The 15,991-nt window shown below is 38.4% G+C and overlaps 1 protein-coding gene across 2 annotated transcripts in view; it reads left to right on the top strand.

Moving 5' to 3' along the window:
* Positions 1–15,991, top strand: part of PRLR (prolactin receptor) — a 141,017-nt gene that overhangs the window by 84,741 nt on the left and 40,285 nt on the right. For both annotated transcript variants that reach the window (XM_036741255.1, XM_036741256.1), the window contains exon 3: positions 11,427–11,539. In XM_036741255.1, coding sequence (XP_036597150.1) covers positions 11,470–11,539 — 70 coding nt within the window. In that variant the 5' untranslated portion in view covers positions 11,427–11,469. The remainder of the gene's footprint in view (positions 1–11,426; positions 11,540–15,991) is intronic.

Raw genomic sequence — 15,991 nt, 5'->3', positions numbered from 1 at the left:
CCCAGGGCTCTATCCCTGAGCCACCAAACTGCCTTAATCTCATCAAACTCCATATCTGAAGTATGAAGACCCTCAACAGCATCCCACTCCCACCCCTAAGCAGTCCCCCAGCTTCTGCTTGTAGGCTCTAAAGAAACAACACTCATGAAGTCAGCAACCACCTCACTGCATTTCTAACAGCTCCAACTATTGGGAAGTTCTTCCTCATACTGAACCAAAATTTCTTTCTCTTTAACTTCCACCCATTGTTTGGTTGTGGGTTTATTCTCATTGCCACAAAAATATATTTGCTGCCTCTTTTGCATCATCCCCTGCAATTACTTGAAGATAACAATCATTTCTCCACTAAGTCCTGTCTTCGCCATGTTAGACACTCCCAGTTCATAACTAGCATTCATATGGTGCTTTGGAGGACTACTGAGTGTTTTACATGTGTTATCTCATTTCATCCTCAACAACCCCATAAGGTAGGATTTATTTATTATTATCTTCATTTTGGAAATGAGGACAATGAGGCTGAGAGAGGTTAAATGCAGAATGGAAGAGGAAGGGATAAGCATTTATATAGGACTTGCTATGTGCCAGGCATTTTTACAAATGTTATCCCATCTGATCCTTGTAACAACCCTGCCAGGTCGGTGCTATTAATATCTCCATTTTAGAGTTGAGGAAACTGGGGCAAATACAGGTTAAGTGGTGGATGCCTAGTCATGCAGCTCCTGAGTGTCTGACATAAAATTTGAACCCTGGTTTCAAGTCCAGAACTTGATCCATTATACCATGTGGCTGCTTCTATGATAATAGGATCATTCTAAAGCTGAAAGAGACCTAAGAAGCCATTGGGTCCAATCCTCTCATTTTACAGATGAAGAAGCTGATGACTTGGGGGAGTTAAATGACTTGCCCACATTGGCAGTTATTGTGGAAGGGAGGATATGAACCCAGAGCCTCTGACTTGAGCTCTGTCAACTGTAACATGCTGTGTTAAATGACATGGCTTTGCGTCTTATCGCTATTCTTGTCACTCTGGGATTGTTATTCTCTGTCCACATTTCCTTGATCGACTAGACTAGTAATCCAAAGGGAAGGGGAAAGGGAAGAGAAGGGAGACTCATTTTGGTTTCTAGTTGATCACCCACCTCCCTCTTCTACAAGTTACTAACAGTAGCTCAGTGATCACACTTACATGTTCTTTCTGTACCCTGGAAAATAATTTGTCTGGGCCAGGATACTTGAAATCATTTCAAGCAGCTAGGTGTTCTCTTATTATCTGTCTTGATCTTCAATTCCCACTTAGTCATCCTTATTTCTTCCACCCTTCTCAGTCTGAAGAAGACTTTTTCTTTGACACAAAAGACAGAGCCAGAATTAACAGCTAAGTAGTTCTACTAATGTTATGCTGTTTCTCCCAAGCACATCTCCCTCCAAGACCCTATACTTGACCATAATGCACTAACAAGTAAATAGTAAGCTTTTCAAAAAATACTTTAGCTTAATTGATTGGTTCATTAATGCACTTGTAAGGAGAGAGCTCATTTAATCTTAACCTATCCATTCACTCAAAAATATTTAGTAAACATTTAATAAACATGCAAAGCACTGTGTTAGGCGCAGGGGAAAAGCAAAGTTTAAAGCAGACGTAGTCTTTGGCCACAAGGAGCTCGGAGTCAAGTAAGGGCTAAGACAGAAACACAGATTACCATAATATAATAATAAAAATAAAGCCTATCTTTAATGCCTTAAGATTTGCAAAGCCCTTTACATATATAATCTTATTTGAGTTTTTACAACTACCCTATATATATTAGAAAACTAGGGGGAAAACACTCCACAACATCCCTGAATTATGAGGTCAAGGCTTAATATGAAAGCAAGTGAAAAAGATAGAAAAATTGACTTAGAGAACAATTTCAGCTCTTTGGATTTCAACTCCCTTGTCTTAACAGGCAATTGAAATCTAGTGTAAATGAGAAAATTTTAAGAAAATACTTTGATGAGTTCAATTTACCAGTGACAAACAAGTTATGTGTTGGGATACCAAACTGGAAAATATCTGTTGAACTACAATTGATGATCTTTGAATGAGCACAGAGAATAGGACAAGTGTCACAAGCCTGGATAAAGACAAAGATGTCTGCATTTTCCAGAGAGACAGAGGGAGAGAAAGGACAGGGGAGGCTACAAAGTGCAGGCTGGTGAGTTTGACATTGATTCCTGGCAAAATTCTAGGACTTTTAAATTTTTTTTAACATTTTTATTTCAAGTTTTGAGTTCCAAATTCTATTGTTCCCTCCCTCCACCCCCTGAGATGGTAAGCAATCAGATATAGGTTTCACATGTGCAATTATGTATAACATTTTCATATTAGTCATTTTGTACAAGAAGACTTGAATAAAAGGAAAAAAAATGAAGCAAAGTGAAAAATAGCATGCTTCAGTCTGTATTCTATCAATATCAGGTCTTTCTTTGAAGGTTGATAGAATGCTTCGTCATTAGTCCTTTGGGGTTGTCTTGGATCATTGTATTGCTGAAAATAGCTAAGCCATTCACAATTCTCCATCGAACAATATTCTGTTACTGTATATAATGTTCTACTGGTTCTTTTCACTTCACTCTGCATCAGTTCATGTAAGCCTTTCCAGGTTTTTCTAAAATCATCCTACTTGTCATTTCTTATAGTATGATAATATTCCGTTACAATCATATACCCCAGCTTCTTTAGTCATTCCCCAATTGATGGGCATCCCTTTGATATTGATGGGCATCCCTTTGATATTGATATAGAACATTATTAAAGAAGTACTTTGTGAGCATTTAAAAGGGAAAGCAGTGATGACTAAGAGCACAATTACAGCAAGAACAAGTAATGCTTGACTAAGCTCATCTTCTCTGCCCCACCCCCAACCCTAGCATTGCCAGACAGATGGATCAGGGGGGTGCTGTGGGCACAGTGTGCTCAGATTTCAGCAGAGCATTTGACAGAATTTCTCCTACTAATCAAGAGAATTAGAGTACAGTTAGCTGGATTTGGAACTTGTTGAATGACTGGAACCTAGGAGTAGTCAGTCTTTAACAGGTCACCTGGAAGGGGGGTCTCTGATGTATCTCCCAGAAATCTGTCCTTCACTCTGTAGTGTTTAAGAGTTTTATCCTTGGCTTGTATAACAGGCATATGCCATAGAACTTGAGCCATCCCTTCCTTCCCCTCATCCTAGCCTTTGCATGGGATAAAGAGATAGTCTGAAGACATAGGTACAAACAACACAGAACAGAAGCTTCAGGAGAAGAGAAGTGTGGGATGAGGGTGAGGAAGAGACAAGGTCTGGGACCACAAAGAAGGGAACAGGGAGTTTACTGCCAGTAGCATGCTAAGAGATGAAAAGCTGTGCCAACAGATTGTGAGAGTGAGAGTGGACCCAGACTGGACTGAGGATCCTGTCCCTGGATGTTCTGAGAGATGTAGACCAGCACAAGGGAGCTGCTGTTGACTGAAGGACCACAAAGACCCATCCGAGGGAAGAACTTGTTGTTCTATATTTAATGCCTTTGTTAGATTAAGTATTTGTACTGGAGCTGAAGCATTTGTATTGAAGCTGTATTGAATCTAAGTGGCACAGTGGATAGACTGCTGGGTTTGGAGTCAGGAAGATTCACCTTCTTGAGTTCAAATCTGGCTTCAGACACTTAATAGCTATATGTCCCTAGGCAAGTCACTTAACCCCATTTGCCTCAGAAATACTTTATCGCTTCCCATGTTGAGTCACTATACAAAAATTTAAATAGAGAAAGAGAGAGGGAGAGAAAGAGAGAGAGAGAGAGAGAGAGAGAGAGAGAGAGAGAGAGAGAGGAAGGAGGGCAGGGAGAGAGGGAGGTACATTGGCCTAGAAAACCTTTGCTTAAGAAACACCAGTAAGATGGAGCAAGGACAACTCCAGGGGACTCAAGATGGAGAATGCTGTCTTCATCCAGAAAAAGAACTGTGAAGTTTGAATACAGATCGAGGTGCACTACATGCTCGCCTTTTTTGCTTCTCTCTTGTTTTTGTTTTTGGGTTGTTTTTTTTTTGGTTCTGTTTCTTCTTTCTCATGATTCATTCCATTGGTCAAAATTCTTCTCCACAACTTGACTAATGCATAAATTAATTCAATGCAAAGTTATACATGACAGTTATATAAGATTCCATGCCGTCTTGGGGAGGGAGGGGGGAGGGAGGGGAGAAAATCTGGAACTCAAAACTATGTAGAACCGTATGTGGTAAACTAAAAATAAATAAAGAAATTAAAAAAAATTAAAATAAAAATATAAATTAAACCTGAATTAATAAACTCTTAGCATTGAAGATTATTTTCCAATTAAAAAAAAAGATGGTACTACCATTTATTCTAATGAGTTTAGAAGCTAATGGACCTTTTATTTCTCCTGAAGTTTTCATATAGTGACTCAACGTGTGAAGAGATAGAGTCTGACGTCCATTCTCTTGACCAGTGGCAATGATTTTCATAGTTACATAACACAGCCCAAATGTGATACTGCCAGCCACTAATGGGATAATAAAATTCTGGAAAATCATGGAAACCACACCTGATTGAGTGTCAGGCAGCCAGCTTGTGGACTCATCTCTACACTCATTTCTACCACTGAACTTGGGCAAGTTACCTCAATCCTCTGGCTCTGGGTCTCAGTTTCCTCATCTGTAAAATGGAGGATTGGACTAGATGATCCCAAAAGTTCCTCCCAGAACCAACATTCTTTGTCTTGGTGACAAATGCTATTGAAAGAGTGTGGCCTAGTGGACAAGAATGCTAGATTGGGAGTCAGGAAGACCTTATTTCAAAGTTAGCATCTAACACTTACTAGATGTATGGCCATGAAAAAGTTGTTCAACTTATTGGAGCTCCAGATTTCTCATCTGAAAAATTGGAATAATGTGACATAGTGTATGTAAAGTGTTTTGCAAAACTTAAAGTGCTACATAAATATTATTATTATTATGAATAATTTCCTTTGTGGGAATATCCAGGTATTTCCCAACAAAGGGCATCTGAAATCAGTAAGATTGAAAAGATTTAGTGAGCAATTTCTGAATGAAAAAGTGTCAAATGTGACCCCAATGAATGGTTAAGAAAGCATAAAGTTTTCCCTAAGAAAGCAAAGAGGTTTTCCTTCACAAATACCCATGGTCATGAGTAAACATGTTTTCATTGCTAAGACTTGAAAGCACAGGTATCCAGGAAACAATCGGAGATGCAGAACTAGAGTTAAAAAATTTGAGGTATATCTGTATACGTATGTGTGTATGTATGTATGTACATATATAAGCATGTCTGTATATATGTAGGTGGATTGAGATTACAACTATAGAATGTAAGCTTCTTAAAGGCATGGTCTTTTATATATTTATATGTATGTATGTATGCATCTATATTATACTATACTATACTGTACTATACATATATGTATCCCCAGTATCACACAGAGCTTGATAACATAGTGGGCACTTTAATAAATGCGTGTTGAATGAATGAATGAATGAATGAAGACACTGATGAGAACAAAATAAACAAAGAGAAGGGCTGAGAAAATGGAAGCTCTTTATTCTATCTGGAAAAAAAATGTAGATAAAAAGGATATATTTAGGATCAGAGTTCACAAAACAATAGCAAATAAAGAGAGGACAAAGGTAGACTTATTCACAAAACATTTGGGCACATCAGAACTAGAAGGCCCCCTTTGAAACTCCAAACAGGCAGTTTTAGGACAAATGAATGGAAGTAAGAACAACATGTCCTACATGAGTGGGTTGTCAGCTGATGGAACTTGTTGTTCCAAGAGAAGGTACAGGCTGGAAATATGAATGTGTTCAAGACTTAGGGAGAGCAGATCCACACTGGGATACTAAAAATTTCTTTTAAATATTTAGAGTATAAGAATCATAGCATTTCAGGGTTGTAAGAAGAAAGAGAAATCATCATTCTAAACAAATCAATCCCTTTGTACCTCATATCCACTTTGGGTATATTTTATATACATACATACATACATATGTATAAATATGGACAATAGAGTATGAGCTCCTTAAGGCCAGGGGTGATTTCTTTTTTTGTCTTTTTATCCTAGAGGTTAGAGGGAACCACTGGAGCTTATAAATTAGGGAGTGACGTGGTTAGAGCTATGCTTTAGGAACATTATTTTGACTGCTGAGTGGAAGATGGATTGGAATGGGGAAAGAGAGCTGAGGCAGGGAAACCAATCAGCAAGCTACTGCAATAGTTTAGGTATGAGCTGAAGAGGGACCACACCAGCATGGTGGCAATGTCAAGGGAGAGAAAATGGCATATGCAAGAGGTGATGCAAAGATAAGATTGACAGGACTTGACAACAAATTGGATGAAGGTGAGGGTGGAGAGTGAAGAGTCAAGGGTGACAACTAGGGTGTGATCCTGGGTAATGAGGAGGATGGCAATGCCCCTGGCAATAAGAGGGCATTTCAGATGGGGGGCAGTTGGGAAGAAAGATAATGAGTTCAGTTTTGGACACATCCAGTGTCAGATATCTGATAGGCAGCTGTGGATGTCAAACAGCTATTAAGTGTCTGAGGCAGAATTCACACTCAAGTCTTCCTGACTCTAAGTCCAGCACTCTATCTGCTGTGCTACATAGGTATATTCTCCTAACTTAAAAACAACAGTACTATATTAGAAAGAGAGAAAGGCTTACAGCTGAAAGCAGAGTAGCATAATGCTAGTCTATGTCAACTATGGTCTCAAACCACAGGTTGTTGTAACTCTAGAGAAGAGGATGGATGAGAAGGAAAAACAATAGAGAAAGCAACTCATCCCTTCCCCTGTAATTTCATCAAAAATTGTTGTTTTTTGTTGTTCATTCTCAAAAAGGACCATGTCATTGGGAAGGTGATATCATGACTTGCAAGTAAATTGGATTTAAGCAAAGAAGAGCTGTGCAAAATCATCAGCCTCACTTTCTCTTCCGGAGCCATCTGGGTCCAGTGTCAAGATATAGATCAGGACAAGTAGAGATGGCCTCAGTGCAGTGGGAGACCTTGCCCTTTTTAAGCTAAGGTCCTTCCCAGGTCCCAGTTTGTCAGGTAAAGTGATTGTTCTCCTAAGACAACCTAAGAAGACCACAGGAAAGATCTGACGTCCAGGGCAAAGGGTAGGCCAGAGTCAAGTGCAAACACCTCCAGGCCAACTCTGAGGAATCAACAAACAACAAGCCCAAAGCAGCTGTATTTGAGAGGCAGCCTCAGCCTTAGAAGCTTTCATCTCACAGGCAGTATAGGATCTGAGGGCTGATAGGAGATTGAAGGACCTTCCCACTCCCAAGAAGAGCTGTGCTGATCAGACATGCCCCAGACTGTGCTGCCACTGTTGGAGCACCTGGTGAGTGTAGTAGCAAGAGGCTCAGAGACCCTGCTGGCTGTGGGCACTTGCAGGAGAGCAGAGTCCCTGGTTTCAGTTCCAGGGAAGAAAGGATAACTGTAGCCACCAAGGGACTAAAGGGAGCAAGCAAATAGAGAGTAAGATCATTTGTGGGACTGTATTACTGAGAGCTCTAACATGGTTTAGGAGTAGAGAGGAGAGCCCAAGGTAGAGCTCTGAGACAGACCTCAGAAAATAACAGTAAGAAGGACCTGAGGCATGGGGCATTATTCCCCATATCTCAGGACTAGAACTTGATCACACTAATAGCTACTAAAAGCAAAACAAAATTTAAAAAATGAGCCAGCAAAGGAGAAAGAACCCAACCATAGGTAACAACTATGGGGATAGAGAAGATCTTCAGAGGAAGATAGTAGAGCTAAAAAAAAAAGCCACTCCTTTTTCAATGAGAAATGTCAAATGGTCCCAAATGCAAAAAAAACAGAGTCCTTGGAAGAACTTTAAAAGGACTTTAAAAATCAAATTAGAGAGATTGAGGAAAAACTAGGGAAAAAAGAGCAATCCAAGAAAATTATGAAAAGAGAGTCAACCAACTTGAAATAAAGAATCAAAAACTTAAGGAAGAAAATAATTTTTTGAAACTTAGAATTGGGCAAATTGAAGCTAATGACATTCTAAAACCCAAAGAAATAATAAAAGAAAATCAAAAGAATGAAAAAATAGAAGAGAATGTAAAATATCTCATCAGAAAAACGACTGATCTAGAGAACAAATAGAGAAGAAATAATATAAGAATAATCAGACTGCCTGCAAATTATGATAAAAAGAAAAGAATCTTGATACAATATTACAAGAAATAATCAAGGAAAATTGCCCTGAAGTTCTAGAATAAGAAGGCAAAGCAGAAATAGAAAAAAATCCACCAATCACCTGAAAGTGATCCCAGGAGAGAAACTTACAGGAAAATCTTAGCCTTACAGGAATATCATTTCAAAGCTCCCAAATTAAAGAGAAAATATTGGAAACAACAAGAAAAAACATTTAACTATATAGAGCTACAATAAGGATTACATAAGACCTAGCAGCTACTACATTGAAGAACCATAGGTCTTGGAATACTATGTTTCATAGAGCAAAAAAGCTGGGGTTATGACCAAGGGTAACTTACCCAGCAAAGGTAAGTATAATCCTGAATTTAAAAAATGGACATTTAATGAACTGAAAGACTTTCAGGTACTTGTGACAAAAACAGCATAACTTAAAGGAAAGTTCTACCTATGACATCAAAATATAAGTAAACATTAAGGACCAATTTTAAGGGATGCAATAAGGTGAAATTGTTTGCTTCTCATACGTGAAAATATTAGTTCTTTTATGACTGTCATTTTTACTGGGGTAGTTTGAAAGAAAGGCTTGGGCTGAGCTAAGTAAGATGGGGTGATTCTAAAAAAAAATTAAAACTGTAGAGAGAGATAAAAAGGAGCAATTATCTCATACAAATGAGGCAAAAAAGGAAAGAATGATACAGAAGAAACTAGTAGGGGGTAGGGGGTATAGTGCTGAAACCTTATTCTCATCAGGAATGGGTTAAAGAGAGAACAACATATATATCTAGAAAGGTACAAAAATCTTCTAAATTCAGAAAGAAACGAGGGCAAAGGGACAGGGTGGAGGGAGAGGATAAGGGAGGGATTTTTGGAAGGGCAGGTAGGTTAAGAAATTGGACGGCAAGGTAGTGAGTAGAAGTAAAGCAGAGGAGTGAGGAGAGATAGGAATAGCATAAGAAGGATAGTATGGAAAAATAGGAAGGAGGAAAATATACAATGAGTAATTATAGCTTAGAATATGAATGAGATTAATTTACCTCCAAAATGGAAACTCATAGCAGATTAAAAATTAGATTTCAACAATATATTCCTTTCAGGAAATGCTATAAAAATGAGAAATACACACAAATATAAAATAAAGGTCAGGAGTAGAATTTATTATGTAAAAAAGTAGGGATAGTAGTCATGACCTAACACAAAGTTAAAGCTAAAATGGATTTAATCAAAAGAGAAAAATAGGGAAACTACACTATGTGTCAGCCATATTATTCAATATTGTTTTGGAACATTTTAAATAACCAGACAGTATAAAATACCTGAGAGTATACCTGCCAAAATAGACACAGGAACTATACAAATATAAACATAAAACAATTTTTATACAAATAAAGTTAGATCTAAATAATTGAAGTAATATTTATTGTTCATGGGTAGGTAAAGCCAATATAATTTTTAAAATGACAATTTTACCTAATCTATATATGTAATGCCATCCCAATTAAATTGCTAAAAAATTATTTTACTGAGTTAGAAAAAATAATAACAAAGTTCATTTGGAAGAATAAAAGGTCAGGAACTTCAAAGAAACCAGAGGGGAAAAAAAGATGTAAAGGAAGCAGATTCAGTAGTATCAGATCTAAAACCATATTATAAGGTTTTTATAAGCATTATTGAAGTGTAAAATGGATAATTTTGATTATTTTAAATTAAAATTTTCTTGTAGAAATAAAACCTATGTAGCCAAGAATAGAAGTAATGCAGAAAATTGGGGAAAAATCTTTCATAGACAATCTCTCAGATAGAATGTAATTGGGTTGGAATATTGCTTTTGTATAGGAAATGGTGACCTGATTGAGTTAGAAAAACATGGAAAGATGTGGACTTACAAAGGAAGATGCTGTCCACCTTCAGAGACACAGATGACAAGTGGAAATAAACATAGTAGTCTTACATATATGTGTCTATATTTATATATATGGGTATGTTTATAGATATCTGTGCATATGTATATGTGTCTACATATATGTATATGTGTATATATGCAAATATGTGTGTATATATGTATATATATGCACACACAATTAAGTGCAGATATCTATATGTATATATCTATCTCTGCACTTAATTGTGGCCTCCTTGGGGGAGAGGGGAAGGGAAGGTGAAAAAAAAACAAAGTAAAAAGTCCACAGCAGAGAACAAAAGAAAACCTACAAGGAAGCAAAGAAAAGCTAGACATCTTTGAAAACAGTGTGTAGTATTTATTGTATAGGTTTTATTGAAATGGAAATTTATTGCTTTATATTGACTCCTCTCATGTTCTGCTGTGTATTTTGTATTTAAGGTCAGAATAAATTTTAAAACTTTTTTTAATTTAAAAATAAAAGTTTTGGAGGGTTTTCCCCCTTAGGAAAAAATTTAGAAGCATTAAGAATAGTATACTAAATACAAAAAATTTCAAACCCTGAAAGGTTAAAACTTAACTTAACAGTGAGTCCCACAGGTCTGAGACAGGCCTGTAGTGATGGACATCTAGACTAAGACTTTAGAGAAGAATAAAACAAAAGTGGAGGGAGGCTCATGCAGATTCCATGATAGATGCCCCATTTTTGGCAGAAGGAGGGTCCCTTTATGGAACCTTGAACTTACACTTGAATCCAGAATCAGCGGCCCAATGAGCCCAGGCCCAGGCCCCAGCCTTTCTGATGGATCCCACCTGTACTGCTGATAATAGAACATGGCTGGTCACCCTGGCACATAGTAAACACTTAACAAATAACTTGTCTTGTTTGGTCTGTTCCAACCAAAGTTACAGTCAAATGGAGGCCACCCCTGCCCCTATAGTCAGGCATTTGGACGAACCCTGTCAACAAAGGGCTTTAAACGCTGTGCAGGACTTCCCAAGTGAACAAAGCAAAAAGAACAGGGAGGGTAACCGCACCAAAAACCTGCTTCCAATGCTCCTAACTCAGGCCCTGTATGTTGTCTTTGGGTGACCTCTGGTGGCCAGATTTCCCACACGCCTCCAAGTCCATGCCCCCCAGCTCGACCATGGTACATTCTTTTACATTCCTGTCCTTTCCTTTTGTCATTCACCTCAAGCAGGGAGCCAGATTGAGGTACAAACCCATTCAGGGAAGGGGTTCCTGTGCCTGATTAGCCTTCTCACTTAACCAGAGCTGCCTGCTGCCCTCTCTTTCAGTGAGCCGCTGATACCTTTCCTATTGAAAGAGAAGGAAGCAAACATGAAGGAAAATGTGACATCAGCAACTGCCTTTCTTTTGCTTCTTTTTCTCCACACCACCCTCCTGAATGGTAAGTAAGAGCTCCTTCTTGCTTTATATTATTCCTGGGGCACTGGAGGGGAGGGGAGGAGGGATTTGAAATCCATCACAGACCTCTTGGAACTTATTTGTGGAAATTAAAATTATTCACTCTGTTTGCACTGCTGGTAGATCATCTACGTGCTAGGAAATTAGAAGGAAATTGTGCAACTGATACTTGTTCATTTGCATATGTAAATTCTGGAGTTCTATCCATGTATTCCACCCTCACATTGGTGGTAGAGTAGAAAGAGTCCTGGATTGGAAGTTAGATGACTTCCAACCTTGGTCTGCCACTCATTAGCTGTATGGTCTTGGACAAGTCCCCTAACTCCTTTGAGCTTTAGTTTCCACATCTGTAAAATGAGAACAGTAATACCCATCCTACCTACCCTACGAGGGTATTATAAGAATAGTGCCTGTTTAAGTACTTTTAAACCACAAAGTATTAAACCAGTATGAGGTACCATATTAACTGATGGAAAACAAAGCAGACTGATGGGAGTAGAAAAAACTATGGATTTGGAATCAAAGGGTTTGAGATCTGGCTCCACTTTGGTATGAGCAGGGGATTCTAGATAAGGTATTTAAACACTCTCAGCCTCAGTTTCTTCATTTGTAAAATGGACATGATGATACTTGAACTACCTAAATTCACAGGATTATTGATGGCTCTAAAAATGTGAGCCATTTCTCTGAGCTCGTTCTCTGTGCTAACCTGGCATAGATACAATGGAGTCCACACCTGAGTTAAATGGTGAGAGAGAGAAAGTCCAATAGCTTCAAATGCCTTCAACATTAAGAAAAAACTTTGGGTGGCTTTGAATTTTACAACTTTTGTTTTCTTAGAGAGGTGCTAATGAGCAATGAAATGCTTCAAAAAATAGCAAAGCAGGCAGAAGAGGGCAGAAAGAAGAACCCGAATATCCATAAAGTAGATGTGTGTAAAAAAGGAGATTCCTTCCCTTCCCCCACCCCCCACTTTTAATTGTTGTAATCACAGAAAGTAAGGGACAGATAGCATAGTTGTTAATGTGCTAACAACATACCACTTTCTGTTATCCCATTGCAAAGTCTGAAGGAGTTCTCTGACTGACAAGTGAAAAAATATTGGGTGAAAAAATATTGGCCATTACCCCAGAGATCTTTAAAAGCTAAGCCTATCAAGCTCTGGACACTAATAGTTTGAGTTATTGAGGAGTGAAACAAAACAGATACAGGTACAGAAAGACAGACATAGGGAAGAAAGCAGCTACGGGGGAAAAATAAATATATTCAACTATGAAATGAAGAGAGAATTAGCCCCATTCATTAGTGGCTGCCCTTCAGGAGAGGAGTCCCAAGAAGTACAGCTGAGGGACCCATCTAGAAGAGAAGCTGTATAAAGTGGGGAGTAATGTGAGAGCTCCACAAAAAGAGAAAAGGCTCTGGGGTCCTGCAGCACCAGAGGCATCAGCTGTTAAGACCACATGTCCCCTGTGCATATTTGCTTCACTACCATTGTACACCCCCATGACTTCTCTGCAGCATTTGGCTCCATTAACCATATCCTTCTCCTGGACCCTCTCCTCCATCCATCCATTCCTCATTTTCTTATCACCTGTCTAACTTCTCTTTCTCTGGCTCTTTCTAGGTTCTCATACTCATCCCGTTTCTTTCTCTTCATAGTGTTCTTCCCCAATGCTACATCGTTTTTCTCCTCTTCTCTCTTTTCTGTGTGCACTCATTAACTTGACAATCTTATTTTATCCTATGGTTTCAACAAGATGACCTCTAACATTTATGTATCTCCAGCCCTGACCTCTCTTGATTTCCAGACCTACACCTCTGACTGACATCTTTACATAGCTGTGCTACCTGCACTCCAAATTTAATGTATCCTAAACTAAGCTTATCGTTTTTCCTCAAAAACCCACTTCACCTTCTGACTTAACTCATTGTCTCTGTGGCACTCCCATTCACCTAGCTTCCCATGTTCAAAACCTTGTTGCTATCTTTAGTTCTAGCCCTTTCTTTCCCCTTCTTCTGCTTATCATGCATAAACACAGTCCTGTTGCTAATAGCATGTCATATCGTTTGTGTCCATCTTCTTCCTCTCTATTCCCACAGGCATGATGGGAATTTCTAGGTTTGGTCATAAATATTAATGTATTAATCGTTTTATATTATTAGTGATATAATAATAATAGTAATAGTAAAACTGTATTAGTAGAAATATAAGCCATATTTTTCCCTTCCAAATCTGATTTATGTAAAACCTAAGCATTATCCACAGTTACACACTTATTCAATTCAATACACAAAAATGTATTAAGTATCTATTATATAAAGCTCCACCTACTTTGAGGCATAATCATGGTGTGGAAGGGACCCTGGAATCTTGAGGGATGTGGTAGCAGAGAACAAGATTTGGCAGATCCAACAGGATGGCAAAACTTTGAGCACAGGTTGTACCTGGAGTACTGTATTAAGTTCTGAGTACCACATTTTAGGAAGCAAGTGATGATAAGCTGAAATGTATCCAAAAGATGTCAATCAGGATGGTAAAAAACCTCAAGATCATGTCAGATGAAGATCAGAGGCAGGAACTAAAGATATTTTGTTATAAATACTAGCTCCATTTCTCTATCACATCTTTTAAAGGCAAACATTCTCTTTAGGATATTTTTAACAGTGGACAACAGGACACTTAGCCAGCTAAACCCCACTTTATGAACAGATATTGTTCAAAAGTGAGAGAGAGAGATATTTAATGAGGACTAATAGACACATGGATTTTTCAAGGACATTTCTGATGTAATGTAATGTAATAATCTAATGTAATAAACATACAAATCCATCAATATTTCTCCTCTAGCTAGAGAATAAAATTCTTAAGAGTTACCTTAAAGATATTATTTAAGCATTCCAGCAAATAGGAAGGAATTGGATTAACTCCCTTAGGCCAGTGAGTGTACTGTGACACAGTCAGGTGGGCTTCCCTTGGAGAAGAAAGATGAGAGAGACAGAGACAGAGACAGAGAAAAGAACTCTGGGTCTGGGTTCTCTTCTGCCCATCATAGGAGATCAGCTGCCAACCATTACTCCACTTACTAAGAAAGGGGCCAAGAGCAAAAGTGCAAAGTCATGTAAATAAAGAGGTGAGAGCCTCCCCAGAAGACCTCAGAATAATTAATTTGTACCTTGTCTCCTCACCCACCTCCATTTTCTTTCAGTCTAATCAATTAATGGTCAGATTCATAGTCAAGTTACTTCTTGCCAGAACCTGTATTTTCTCCTCAACTGCCTACAGGATTGGTGATACTAAGACTTCCTTTTCAAGGGATGAGATCATACTTTAGACAAGAGAAAAAGGTGTCCTTGTAACAACAACAAGCTGTCTCCTCAACCTTTCATAAAGCCCATTGGACCCCACTTTCCTAAGACCTGTTGTTCTGGCTGGAGATGAGTGGATGGGGTTAGTTATTATTTACCATCCCCATTCCAGACAACTAGAAGGTGTCAATTGAGAATTCTGACAATAGTCTGTTACCAGGCCCATCTCAGAATCAGAGTCACATGATTTCATGGTGTAAAGGACCTTCCAAGTACACATCTAGTCCAGCTTGTAACTAACAACCTTACCGAGAACCCTCCCTGCTCCAGAGTCAATGCTCTTGAGAAAATGGCAGCCTAATAAGATGCAAATATACAGAAATAAATATGACAACAAGGAGGGGTATGGTGAAAGATAATGAAAGCACAAGCAAAGGGTTATAATAATTGGAGGAGGAATGATTCCTCACCCTCTCTTCCCCCCCCCCAACATATCCAGTTGCCAAAATCTTGTTGCTTCTGCCTTCTTGCACCTATCTCTCTCTCTGCAATCACACATCTACAGTACCCTAGCTATTCTAATTCAAGTCTTCATAATGTCTCTCTTGGACTAATGCAATAATCTGATTGTGCCTCTAGCCTTCTCCATTCCAATTCATTCTCCATGCAGTTGCCAAAGTTACAAAATGCCTTTAAACACCAATCTGACTATCTTGTTCCCCTATTCAATAAAATCCAGTGGCTTCCTATTACCTCCTATGATGCATCCATCAAACACTCAACCAGAAATTTATTAAGCACTTGCTATGTGATAAACACTGGATATATAAACACAAAGAATGAAATAATCCTTAACTCTCCAGAAACTTAGGATAAAATATAAATGCTTCTGGCTTTTAAAAGTCCTTTCCAAATTGTCCCCAATCTACCTTTCCAGCTTTGATATACATTACTTCTCTTTCTGTACTATCCAGTCCGGCCAAATTGGCCACTGTGCTGTCCTTATCCACAGTGTAGCCTTACCACATCTTTGTACCTTTTGGATTCAACAAGATTCCTATAAGGTTTATCTTAAGCACCACCATTTACATGAAGTCTTTCCTGAATTTTGACATATCCACACACACAC

The sequence above is a fragment of the Trichosurus vulpecula genome, chromosome 1 (assembly GCF_011100635.1).
Source record: "Trichosurus vulpecula isolate mTriVul1 chromosome 1, mTriVul1.pri, whole genome shotgun sequence".
NCBI classification, from domain to species: domain Eukaryota; kingdom Metazoa; phylum Chordata; class Mammalia; order Diprotodontia; family Phalangeridae; genus Trichosurus; species Trichosurus vulpecula.
This window is presented reverse-complemented; position numbering and strand designations above follow the sequence as displayed.